The sequence below is a fragment of the Dermatophagoides pteronyssinus genome, unplaced genomic scaffold (genome assembly GCF_027571235.1).
Source record: "Dermatophagoides pteronyssinus isolate colony J.1.1.1.1 unplaced genomic scaffold, Derpt_VIB-CSIC_2022.12 sq0006, whole genome shotgun sequence".
NCBI classification, from domain to species: Eukaryota; Metazoa; Arthropoda; class Arachnida; order Sarcoptiformes; family Pyroglyphidae; genus Dermatophagoides; species Dermatophagoides pteronyssinus.
The window spans coordinates 2368787-2379722 of NW_027461530.1; the positions used below are offsets into that span (position 1 = coordinate 2368787).

At 28.6% G+C, this 10936-nt stretch overlaps 2 protein-coding genes and 1 long non-coding RNA gene across 6 annotated transcripts; 1 reads left to right on the forward strand and 2 right to left on the reverse strand.

Annotated features, from left to right (window-relative positions):
• Positions 1–1041: 1041 nt before the first annotated feature.
• Positions 1042–2723, reverse strand: LOC113793950 (gamma-soluble NSF attachment protein-like). The gene is made up of 4 exons (XM_027344029.2): positions 2571–2723; positions 2425–2492; positions 2111–2354; positions 1042–2038 (listed from the first exon to the last, which is right to left on the reverse strand). The coding sequence occupies exons 1-4, from the start codon at positions 2618–2620 to the stop codon at positions 1495–1497; spliced, it is 906 nt and encodes a 301-aa protein (XP_027199830.2). The 5' UTR covers positions 2621–2723; the 3' UTR covers positions 1042–1494.
• Positions 2724–2834: 111 nt separating this feature from the next.
• On the reverse strand, positions 2835–8286 carry LOC113793946 (serine/threonine-protein kinase PLK1-like). 4 transcript variants are annotated; one of them, XM_075820234.1, is made up of 5 exons: positions 8131–8286; positions 6749–7046; positions 4690–4739; positions 4276–4538; positions 2835–4207 (listed from the first exon to the last, which is right to left on the reverse strand). In XM_075820234.1, exons 4-5 carry the CDS (start codon positions 4474–4476, stop codon positions 2855–2857), a joined length of 1554 nt encoding a protein of 517 aa, XP_075676349.1. In that variant the 5' UTR covers positions 4477–4538; positions 4690–4739; positions 6749–7046; positions 8131–8286; the 3' UTR covers positions 2835–2854. The 4 variants fall into 4 exon arrangements, with proteins under 4 accessions (XP_075676349.1, XP_075676348.1, XP_027199827.2 ...); XM_075820233.1 differs by lacking the exon at positions 8131–8286 and adding an exon at positions 7178–7271; XM_027344026.2 differs by lacking the exon at positions 8131–8286 and having other exon boundaries at positions 6749–7104.
• On the forward strand, positions 6035–7445 carry LOC142645058 (uncharacterized). Its single transcript, XR_012846229.1, has 5 exons — positions 6035–6168; positions 6241–6604; positions 6662–6885; positions 6976–7240; positions 7329–7445. It is a non-coding gene; the product is annotated as an uncharacterized LOC142645058 (long non-coding RNA).
• Positions 8287–10936: the final 2650 nt, after the last annotated feature.

Genomic DNA, 10936 nt, shown 5'->3' on the forward strand with positions numbered 1-10936 from the left:
CATTTTCAAAAATGGAAATTTTATTTATTTATTTTGATTTTAGTTTTTAGTTTTTTTTTTCGTTCGGGATGGTTAAGATTTGAAACTTCAAATGGTATTTATGGTAAATTGAATGTCAATGTTGATGATTCTAACTAACCAAGAGAATACCAGAAGAAACTTGTATCATCTCTCTTCAAATTAATATTCGGAATTTATTCCTGATTTTTGAGTTCGGGGTTTGTCGGTTGGTCAATGTCCAAAAAACCAAACCAAATCAACCGAACCAAAATTTTTCGTTTTCGTTTTGTTTTGTTGTTTGGAATCGAAACAAAATATCTGAAAAAAAGAATCAAATCAAAAAAAAAAAGTAGAATCGTCTGGAATATTATTCTAGCTAACTGATGATGATGATGATGACGATAGAATAACAACAAAAAAAATGTTCAATATTTCGTGTGGCAAACTGCTGCTGCAAAATAAGCAATTCTTCTCTCTACAGACATATACACATTTAACATTGCCACTATCATCATCTCATCTGACTGCAGTTCCGGTTTTGTTTGTGTGCCGACCGGAAAAGGTTCCATTAGCTTCATCATCATCAACATCAAACATCAACCTTCTTCAAACTGTACTTTCTCTCTCTCTCTCTCTCTCTCTCTCTCTCTCTCTCTCTCTCTCTCTCTCTCTCTCTCTCTCTCTCTCTCTCTCTCTCTCTCTCTCTCTCTCCATATTCTGGTAAATTGGAGTTTTTTCAGTTTAGTTTTGTTTTGTTGTTGTTTTCATTGCGGAAAAAAGTAAAAGTTTTTCGCTTTTTTCGGTAGAAAAAACGAAACAAAACTGTATAGAACTGGCCAGCAGAAAAACACAGACAAAAGACAAAAGCCAGTAAATAAACACAGAGCTTTGGATTAATTTTGGTCTTCTTCTTCTTTTTCGGGACATTGTTAATGGCCATTGTTTTTCTTTTTACAACGAATGAATCTCCCCCCTCCAAAATAAATTTCAGATTATTATTCAGAAATTAGAAACAAAACACGAAAAATACGAAAAACAAAGTCAAAAACAAATCAATTTATTCTTTTGCTGATTTTCTTTTGTTTTGGTTTTTTGTCATTTTGTCAATTGTAATTGAGTTGAGAATCAAAGAAAGAATTAAAAGAGAGAAAAAGAGAAAATACACGCACATAGAATCTATTAAAACATTTTCGGATTCATCATTATTATTCATTACACACACACAAAACACACGACTAGATTGATAATAATAAGGAAAATAATGAAAAAAACAAAATTTCAAAGAAATGTGATTTTTGGTGTGTTTGAAATCAATTTCAATGGAGAAGAAAAAGAATTTCTTAATTTGTAATTTTCTGTTTCTGTTTTTGTCTATCTACAATGATAAAATTAATGAAGCAATTGGAATCAATGATGGAAATCGGAATGGATCGATCGATTGATTGATTGGTGATCAATGATGTGTATTGGGAAAATATCGGTTGTTCTTTGATTTTATAATACGGCACCAGCTTCATCATCTTCATAATTATCATCACCATCATTTACATTGGAAAAATTATTATTATCCACCTTTTTTGGTTGATATTTTATCAATAAATCTCTTACAATTTTAACAATTTCATTATCCATACTGCTTAGGAATGGTGATTTTAATGACTGATAAATAATTGTATTATCAAATTGATCTAATCCTTGAAATAATTGATCCAATGTATAACATTCATCTTGATGAATATATTTTCTATTAGCTAAATATGCTTTTTGTGCAGCAACACTATCATCACGTGCCAATTGTATAATAACAGTAACAACTGATTGTCGTCCAGCTGAACGTTCTTCACCACCAGTTACATATGCTTCGAATGCTTTTTCCGACATTCGTATAGCATCATCATAATTTTTTAATTTTAAATACATTCGTACAGCTTTATTAGCATATTCAGCCGCTTGAAGATAACGATCTTCATTCAATGTTATATCATAACAACGTGAATACCAATCGGCTGATTTTTCGGGTTTTATTGTTTCAAGAACACTGATGGTTAATATTTCGAAAAAAAACATAATTAATGAATTGAATTTATGTAGAAGATTTATTTATTATTACCCAGCAACTTTATTAAAAGTTAATGCAGCTGTATCAGGTACACCATGTTCACGATAATACAGGCAACATTTTTCATAATAACCAATCATTTTATCCCAATCTTTCATATCTTTGGAAGTTGAACCGGCTTGTTCATAACATTTAGCAGCCGAAAAATATGATCGTGATTGCTCATAACAATTGGCTGCTTTTAAATTAGCTTCGATTGCTTTTTCGGGCATTCTTGCCTGACGAAATATTTTTGCTATAAAGAAAAAAGAATAATTGTTATTTGAAATTACCAAAATTGATAAATTACAAAAAAAAATCCTAACCAGCTTTGCTGTATTCATTCGCAGCTATTTCATAATCTGGTCTCCATTTCATTAGACCAGTTTTGAGACTAAATTAATTAATTAAAGTATAGACAAAATTTAGAATAAATTTTTTCTGTGGAATTATAAAATTATCTTAAACTTACGCTTTTTCAGCTTTTGAATAACATTCATTTGCTTCATTAACATTAGCCATTTTGTTTTGACAAATTTTTTTTAGAAAAAGGAAATATTGCCAATAAATACACAAAACAAACAAAAATTTTCAATGTTGACATCCAAAAACCAAAAAAAAACATAAATATAAACAAAACAAAAATGACTTCGAAATCAAACTATCGATACTATCGATAGTTTTGAAAATATATTCGAATCGCTAATAAGAATTCGATTATTTTTTTTTGAAATTATAAATTAATGTTATTTGTAATTATTTATTGATTAATTCGATATATTGTAATGCAACCGATACATATTGTCGCATACGATCAGTTACATTACCATTCAATATAAATGATAATGCTAATGATAATTTTTTTTGTGTATTTTGATTAATTATTGTCATTGATTTTTTATCCGAATCAAATAAAAGTATTTTCTTTTGTTGGCTGAAATTTATTTGTATTAATTTGTTGGCCAATTGAAATACGAAAACATCAATGGTTTTAATCCATTTTTGCAACCAAGGAAGTTGTTGTTGTTGTCGAGAAAGTTGAATAATACTATTATCATCATCATCACCATCATCATCATGGACAATCTTTGTTTGATCATCAACAATGTTAGTTCGATGTAAAATATTAAAAGATTGTTGTAAAATTTTCAATTTTTTCTTCAATAAATCTGGACAACATTTTAATTGAAATTCACAAATAGAAGATTGTGTAGTAGCATTTTTGTTATCCATATAGAATATGAATTCATTATGCAGCATCATCATTTTGGTTTGATCACGAAAATTGAACGCATAGGTTTTATGACCCAAATCATAACCAAAACCAATCATAGCAATTTCGATCCATTGTCTAATCATTATGATCGGTGTTAATTGATTATCATGATATGGTATATAATTTATACGAATTAATTTATTCGATTCATAATTGGCAATCGCTTTTAGATAATCAATCATTGAATCTAAATGTACTCGTTTACGTGGATTATTTTTTTGTTGATTATTGTTTTGAGCGGTGGGTGATGATGATGATGATATTGTCGTTGCTGATATGGTCAAAGATGATAATTTATCAGCAAAAAAACGTTTCTTCGCCAATAGATCATCGATTTTGATTCTTTTTTCCGGTTCTTTAATCAACATTGATCGAATCACTTTAATATCTTCATTATTAACCATAAAATCATAACAACTAATACGACAACATTTAATATTTTTATTCAATACGGAACGATAAATTTCATCGGAATTTGTTCCATTGAATGGTGCATTACCATAATATAATCGATATGCAATACAACCGATTGCCCAAATATCAACAGGAAAATTATAACCATTTTTCAATATCATTTCGGGTGCCTGATATTTTGGTGTACCACAAAATGTATACAAATATTTATCCGACGATTCTAATTGTGTTGCAAGGCCAAAATCACCTATTTTCGCTACATAATTTTCATTCATAAGTATATTATCGGGTTTTAGATCACGATGAACAATTAATTTTGAATGTAAATAATGACAACCAGTAATAATATCGAATAAAAATGTTTTGATCATTTCTTTTGTTAAATTTATCTGTTCATTTCGTAATAAATTGTTCAAAGACTATTAAAAGAGAGAAAAAGAAAAGAAAAAAATTATAAAATTGTAAAAAGTTTTAAAAAATCGATTACCTTATTAGCACATAGCTCTAGAATTAGAAAACAACTATGATGATGATTATCATCATCATTGGTTGTTGTTTGAAAATAATCAAAAATTTCAACAATATTTCGATGTGATCGTAATTGAAAAAGAATTTCAGCTTCTTTACGGGCAAGTAATTCTATTCGTTTATTGCGTTCTTCATCATTTTTATTATCAAATAATAACATTTTAATGGCAACTGTTTGATTATTATTAACATTTATAGCCCGTACAACAATTGCATATGAACCTTTACCAAGATAATCCGATATTAGATAATTTGAATTATTTGTTTTGATATATTTTTTTACGCCAACATATTTATCCATTTAAGATGATTATGTTGAAGTAAAAAGAAAAAAATAAAAATAAAAATCACCAACAAAAAAAAAATTACTTACAAATTATAAATCAAGAATTATAATTGTTTTTCTTCAACAAAGTTCGAATTCTACAAAAAAAAAAATCGAATGTTAAAAACTTTTTTCATATTCTCACCACCCGATGTCGCTAGTGCGTTGTTGGTTTTTCTTCGAATTCGAATAAATCAAAAAAAAAATCGAATTCTCGCGATGAAAATTTTGATTTTTTGACAAAAATATGAATTCCCATAAAGCAAACATAAATATCATCAGAAAAAAAAATCATTTATAAATGGTCAATAATCAAAGTTGATAATAATAACCATCATTATGAATATTGGCAAACTAATCAATCGTGATAAATCGCACGCAATTTTTAGCTCAAACAAAACAAACCAACGAAAAAGAAGCTATTTAAGTCGATCAATTTTTTCGAATGATATTTACCTGGCATAAAATATATTGATTATAAAGATTTTTTTATTTCTTAATGATCATCATTTATCATTATGTCAATAAATGAATGAATGAACGAACGACGAAATTCAAATACAGAATCAAAATGGATTTTTTTTCGTGTCGTTTCGTTTCGTTTTTCTGGGTTTTTCGTTTTATAATTAGAAAAAAGAAGAAGCAGAAGGTAAGAAAAAGAAAAGAAATGAGAAAATTCACTTTCTCTAAAGATCTGCTCTGTGTCCTATTATCCATGAATTTATCTTAATCATCATTATCATCATCAATTTCTGTGTTAAGAAGATTAATATCAATCGATCTGATCGATTGATTGATTGAACTGATCGATCTATCGTCACATCATCATTATTCAGGTTATCTCATTGAGAATCGTTTATTTTCTGCTGTTTCGATCAAAAGATTTCGAAAAAAATAGTCCTGTTTCCTGTTTCAACGATATCAACGACAATAAATGAATGAAATCCAAACAGATGGAATATGTGTGAAGTCATGCATTTCATTTTACGTTCGATAATTCTTCAGGAAAAAGGTGTGTGTGTGTGTGCTTTATTGACATCAAAACATTTAATTATCAGGTGATAAATTTTTTTCTTTATTTTTTACCTGCGTTCACTCGATTGTGAATTTGTCAAATTCATTTTCATTCATTCAATTTATCAAGAAAAAAAAAGAAAAATTTTCGTCGTTTTTTTTTCAAAGAATTATCATTCACACAAAATATTTCAACACTTGTCATCATTGTTATGTTGAAATAGATTCGAATAGATAGTAAAGGAAATCATTCGAAAAATTTGATTGTTTTGGTGTTTACATAACTCAAAATGATAATCATGATGGGTTGATTGAATCATGAATCATTTTTTTTGTTTTTTATTATCGCGATAAAATGTTTACACATCATGTTGTTGTTGTCAAGTTTTTTTCTGGTTTGAACAACGTTCGATGACCGTTGATGATTCTTGTGTTTGTTTGCTTGGTGATGGCCGGGTTCTATATACAGAAAAACCTAAAGATGTGTTAAATAAAACTCAAAACTCAAGATTTGTAAATATATTAACCCGAATCGATATTGCCACTTTATTATTATTATTTTTTCATTTTTTATTACATCATCAGGTTTCCCAGTCGGCTAAATAATTTTTTGAAAATTACTTCGATTCTTTTCTTGATTACTTTTACTTGTCTATTGATTTTTTCTTTGGCTGTTGGTTATTACGACGATTGAAGCTTCTGGTGGTTTTTGCATTGAAAAAGAAAAGTAACTAGGTCAAAGGTCGATGTTGATGATGAACGAACCTTGATCATTATTGCCCTGGACACAGAAAAACAAAAATAATAATCATCATCGTTTTTTTTCGAAGAAGAAGAAAAAAAAAATCAACCAGCACCAGAACCAGAAAAACATTTTTTTTTTTGCAATGATTATTATTGACTTTGATGATTATAACCTGTGTGTGTAGGTAGGTAGGTAGATAGAAAGGTAGGTTATTTTCACTTAAAAGCCATTGTTTAATTTGTTTTTTTTCTTCAAAAAAAGAAAAAAAATGATGGCAAAGAATGCTCATCATCATCATACAGGTAAAATTAGCTGATTGCATTTTTTTTCGATTTCGTCAATTCTTACATGATGTTAGTTGATGGCCAAAAATAAGATCCCAGGAGCAGTAAATATTCGTTAGTTTTTTTTTGGTTGGTGAAAGCCAAAAAAAAGCTACCGTATATACCAATGCATAAGGTGAAACAAAAATTATTATTTACAAGGTTCGGTCAATGACCATTGATGATGGTCAAATGATCATTTGCCTTATTTGTTTTAATTTGGATGTTGTTTGATTTTTGTCAATTTTTCAGGATTTGCCGAAACAGCAGAAAAAAATCTTGACACTGAACAAATCCTGTGTGCTTGTGCAATATTGGATGTGCTGGATTTTTCAAAAGACAAATTTTTCAAATGAAAAGAAGAAAATTTCGCAAATTAATATGGAAAGCGAGAGAAAGAAATGTGGACTACAAAATTTTTAAGTCCAAAAACATAAATTAGGATTATTATTACCATTCAACAACAACAAACAACATGCAAAACAATGTTGCGAATGAGTGAGATGACAAATCACAAGTACATGACATGACATGAGATTAGATTTTTTTTCTTCTTCTTTTTTTTTGAAATTTTCAAAAGTTTTTAAAATTTTTTTCCTTTTCAGAATCGCACTATGGATTAAACGAAATGAAATGAATATCGTACTTTATCGTTTTTTCATCATCATCATCTGTACTAGCTTTTCTGATCTTTTTGCATCTTAATCTTCCTTTTTTGCATGCATGCCAAAAGAATTATTATTATTTCATTGCAGGAACATTATCATCATTGGCTAATGACCTATTTTACTAAAGAAAATCCACCATATTAATTTCAAAAACATCATCATTATTCATCACCTGAATCATCATTTATTATTGATCATTTTGAAGGGGAAAATGGAGAGGAAAATTCAATTCTGGCTTGCTTTCAACAAGAAGAAGAATTGGAAAAAAATTCATTTCATTTTCATTTGGATTTAATATGAAGAAACATTGATGGATGAATGAAGAGCCAGCCAGATGATCATTATAAGTATTTTAGGCAAGGTGTGCCCAATGTTCAAGCCTGTCATCATCTGTTTCGAAATTCTCTTCGGGATTATCTTTGTGGTTTTTTTTCATCGAAAAAAAACGAAAACTTTTACTTTTCTTTGTTGTTGTTCAAACAAAAAATACCAGAAAAAAATCAAACCACACATCTTACCACATTCAACAAGTTGCTGTTTGATGATGATCATCATTCAACTACTGACCTAATGATGATGATAATGATTCTTTGATTTCTTTTCTTTACTTTGATTTTCCACTTTGAAGATCAGGTGGAAAGAATTTTCAAGAAAAAAATGAAAAATTCAAAGATTTTTTTTCAAACAAACAAAGGTTTGGTCACCAAAAAAAAAAAATACTACTTTTTGTGGAATTTACCTTTTGCCTTTAATAATGACCAGTGATTTACACTTGTTGCTTGGTCACTTTTGTTGGATTGTTTTGCCAAAAACGAACATTATCGGCGAAAATATTTTTGATCTTTTTTTCACCAAAAGAAAAAAAAATCAAAAATTGATCGATTTTTAAATGTTTTGGGATTTTTGCTTTCAAAAACAAAAAATCACTTAGTCCATATAACCATAGAAGCAGCAGCAGGGAACATGTTCGTCGGACAAAAAGGTAAGACAAAAAACCAAAAAGATAGAGTTCATTTAGTCAGAGTTAGTTATAACCGTGAAAAAAGCATTTTTACTTTTGAATTTTTCAATGAGTTTTGCTTATTGAAAAAAAATGACGACTGCGACCATCAGTAATTAGTTTTTCGATGGACACCTAGACATATTTTACTTTACTTTGAAAGATAAAAAATCAAATTAAAGAAAAAAATTTGATGCAATAATAATTTTTGAATGAATAAAAGATCACCGTATGGGATCCATTTTTTTTTTGAATAGATAAAAATTTTTCAAATCAGAAATAAAAAGGGGAAATAACAACAACAAAGCAAAAGCAAAACTTTCATAGTAAACACTGTGCTGTGTGTGATTGATGATTCAGTTCTGGTTCCAGTTTTTATTATTTTCCCCATAAAATACTCAACCGATATTTCTCTCTTTCTCTCTCTCTCTCTCTCTTCGTTGAAGCATTACTAGGTTCAGCTAGATTTTTGATCCAATTTTTTACATTTCAGCTTTTTCCTCCCTCTGGTTTCTCTCATTGTGGGTTATATTCATTCGTGTGAATTGTTCAAGGGGACCATTTTCCAAAAAATGAAATACTATCGTATAGTAAAATGTAAACCATCCGAACATTTTTTTTCAGTTTTCAGTTTTTTTTTCCCACGCGTATACTCTCTTTCATTTATTATATAAAAGAAATATAGAAAAAAAATCTTTGTAAATTGTATGACTTTTTTTTACTCATTCAGTCAGTTTTGCCAACAAATAAATCTAACTGAATGAAATTCGGTTTCTTGTCTGGCTGGCTGGCTGGTGTTAAGATATTCAATGAAATTCAATTCATTCAATTCAATTCACAAACAAACAAAACATCTGTGTGTGTGTGTGTGTCAGTAGTATTGTGTATTCGCCTACGTAATTAAAGATAATCTATAAGAGAAAATGCATATCATTTGGTTTACCATAATAATAATGATGAATACATGATGTTCAGAAGCCATTCATTTGTCTTCGTTGTTTTTCTTCTCTTGTTTTTTTTGTTCAATTGAATTTCCAAATGAAAAATTTGCGAATTTTTTATTTTTAATCAGAATTTTTCAAACAAAAACCACCGTTATCGATTATAATTTTGCACAAAAAATATCTTATTACCGTTATTGATTTTCAATGATTAATATGCGTAGGCGTCATACACACTGAATGTTTATTTCGGCTTTTTTTTTCTATTTTATCCATCATCATTATCATCATCGAAACAAAACAAAACAAAAAACTAAATGGATGGATCAATTTACTTTCAAGCACAGAGAGCGAGAGAGAGAGAGAGAGAGAGAGAGAGAGAGAGAGACACTTATTGATGATGATGATAGATTGATTGGATGAGGATGATTACCATAAACAGACATAAACAATTTACAGATTTATTTTCATCATCATCATCATCGATGATATCAAATTTTTTGTTTTATTTTCATTCCTGATGATAATGATGACTTTTATGATGATAAACAAAAATGACTAATCCACAATCAAAATATGAAACTTTTAAAAACTTTGAAAAAAAAGATTATCCAATGGATTTTCAGATTCCTTTTATGGGTGGTTAAAGTGGATGAGAAAATCATCATCATCATATGATATCATCATCATTTTTTGTTTTCTGAATTTAAAAAGAAAAAAATGTAAACAACGAAAATGAAACGAAACGAAAAAAATTGTTGAATGACAGTTTGGAAAAAACATTGTTCCAAACAGAAATAGAAAATATGAAAATGAGAATTTGTTTTGATTGAAAAATTTCATTTATCAATCGCAAAAGATCAACGAAAAAAAAATGAATTTTGCAAGATTGAAAATCAATTTTTTCACCAAAAAAAAACGCCAAACATGTTAATGGAACATTCTTAAAGATTTTTTTTTCACAAAATTTTATCTTTTCCTCAAGAAATTTTGTTCAGGCTCATTAGTAAACCAGCAAAATAATTAGGCATGTTTTTTATTTTTGTCGTCAAAAAAATGTATGTTTTTTATCGAAAGAAACATGCATTAGAAAAAAAACATTCTGCATGTATGTATGGGCTGCTGTAGATAAAATTATTATTTTTCATTTTGATAACAGCAAATGAAATGAATGGAAACAAACAATCTTTTTCTTTTTTGACTTTTTTCTCGGTTGATGATAATCAATGCTGACCACCACCACCACTAACACCAACAGAAAAAAAATGTCTAATATTTCGATGGCTGATGATAATTTTGGATCCTGAACGAACCAAGAAACAAAAATTCTTAATTATGAAATTTAAGAAAATCGTTTCTTATGTCGTCGTTGTTGTTGTCTAGCCATACCATATCTATGGGTTTGATGATTTATGTTTTGGAATTCATTTTTTTGTTTTGGATTCGTTATAAGAAATTAAGAAAACAAAGGTCAAAAAGGTCGAAAAACTAAGACAAAAAAAAACATTATAATTAGTCGATAGAGAATTTGATCGAAGAAAAAACCCCTGAAAATTTCCATCGATTGATTGAAAAATTGGTTGAGTAAGCAAATCAAGACTGAC